We start from the raw sequence: 1776 nt of genomic DNA, 5'->3' as shown, positions 1-1776 counted from the left end.
GAGCTCGGCCCGGCGGGCTTCTGGTGCGCGGTCGGGGCGCGGCGGCTCCTCCGGCAGGACCCACGCGCCAGACGTCCCTGTCAGTGCCCAGACCCCCGGGGGCTGGCAGGAGCGAGCAGGGCTGTACCCACACTCTGGGGTGGCTCTGGGAGGGCCGTGGACGCCACGGCCGGAGAGGGGCGGCTGGTGACTGCTCGCCGGACGCAGGCTGCTGAGCCAGCACAGTAGCGTAGCCTGTGAGAGCCCCGGCCTGGGGGTCAGGCAGGCCCAGGGCAGCCAGGGCCCGGGGGTGGGGCCACGTGGGGCCGGGAGCCCCGGCCCCCCTCATCCCTCACCCACCGAGACCTGACAGGCGACCCTGGGCCCCACGCCCGGGCGGAAGGGAAGGAGAGGGTCCCGAGGCCACTGGCCGTGTCCTGGGGTTCAGACCGGCTTCCAGGGGACACCGCAGCCCTCCTGGGCCAGGAGAGGCAGGTAGGGACAGCGGGTCAGCTCTGGCGTGGGCAGTCCTGCTCCAGGATCGGGGCAGCCTTGAGGCTCTTGGCCAGGACTCCGGGACGCCTGGGGTGTCCCCCTGGGGAAAGAGCCCGAGCCGCTCCCCGCACTGAGCGGGCCTCCTGCCTGTGTCCCCAGGTCTAGGTCCATCAGCGGCGCCTCCTCTGGCCTGTCCACCAGCCCGCTGAGCAGCCCCCGGGTGAGTGACCACGCCTGCTCTCCCAGGCATGCCCTCAGGACACTGCCAGGTCGTCGCTGCCTCGGGGGCCCCTGCCTGCCGCCTCCCGCCGCCCTGCCCCCCCCACCGCGCCGCCCCCACGGAGCCCCAAGTTGACGGGAGCACCCCGGGCCTGCACGCAGCTGCCCTCCACGGGCCGCCCCACGCCCGCCCTGCCCCAGGGTCGCCCCCGGGGTCCATTCCCCACCAGGTCCGAGCACCAACTCTGTCCCTGCCACACAGGTGACCCCACACCCTTCCCCGAGGGGCAGCCCCCTCCCCACCCCCAAGGGGACGCCCGTGCACACGCCGAAGGAGAGCCCGGCTGGCACGCCCACGCCCACGCCGCCGTCCAGCCCCAGCGTCGGAGGGGTGCCCTGGCGCACGCGGCTCAGCTCCATCAAGAACAGCTTCCTGGGGTCGCCCCGCTTCCACCGCCGGAAACTGCAAGGTGAGGGGCCGGCGTCCAGCGCCAGGGGACCTGAGGCCAGCGGGCCAGCCTGCCGGCTCGCCAGTGCTGGTGGCCAGCCTCCCGGGCTCCCAGGCCAGGGACGGGGGTGGGCGGCTCGGGGGCGGGCACAGGGCTGGGCCCCGCGCCAGGAGGAGGGACAGCCCCCAGGCCCACTGCTGCAGCGGCCAGGCCTGGCCGCCGGGGCCCCGGCCGCCCGGACCCGCAGGGCGTGCGCAGAAGCCCAGCGAGGGTGGGCAGGGCCGGGCCGAGGCCACAGCTTCCCGCCCTCCCGTGCAGTGCCCACTCCGGAGGAGATGTCCAACCTGACGCCAGAGTCGTCTCCAGAGTAAGTCGCCTGCCCGGCCGCGGCCGCGGCCCTCGCCGGCTCCTGGGGGCCCCTTCACGCCCAGGCGGCTGGGAGCAGCCCGGAGTTGGGGAACCGCTTCAGAGGGAACTTGGCTCCTCCCTGTGGGGGCCACGATGGCATTTCTGGGGCGGGGACGGGCCCCTGTGTCTGCCAGCCGGGGGTGGGGGGCGCCCGGCCTGCTCAGCGTTGGGTGCGTGGCGTGGGGGCGGACGCGCCCGGGCCTGCTCGGGGCCTGGACATGCCGGG

General features: G+C 75.5%; 1 protein-coding gene across 1 annotated transcript in view; it reads left to right on the top strand.

Moving 5' to 3' along the window:
* The window catches only part of BRSK2 (BR serine/threonine kinase 2), a 45629-nt gene that overhangs the window by 19929 nt on the left and 23924 nt on the right, over positions 1-1776 (top strand). Inside the window, exons 6-9 of the mRNA XM_012734335.1 lie at positions 262-487; positions 549-694; positions 956-1163; positions 1461-1509. Coding sequence (XP_012589789.1) covers positions 262-487; positions 549-694; positions 956-1163; positions 1461-1509 — 629 coding nt within the window. The remainder of the gene's footprint in view (positions 1-261; positions 488-548; positions 695-955; positions 1164-1460; positions 1510-1776) is intronic.

Source organism: Condylura cristata, unplaced genomic scaffold (genome assembly GCF_000260355.1).
Source record: "Condylura cristata isolate star-nosed mole 26May11 unplaced genomic scaffold, ConCri1.0 scaffold00054, whole genome shotgun sequence".
NCBI classification, from domain to species: domain Eukaryota; kingdom Metazoa; phylum Chordata; class Mammalia; order Eulipotyphla; family Talpidae; genus Condylura; species Condylura cristata.
Note: the sequence above shows the minus strand (reverse complement) of the source record. Positions and strands in the feature narration are given on the sequence as shown.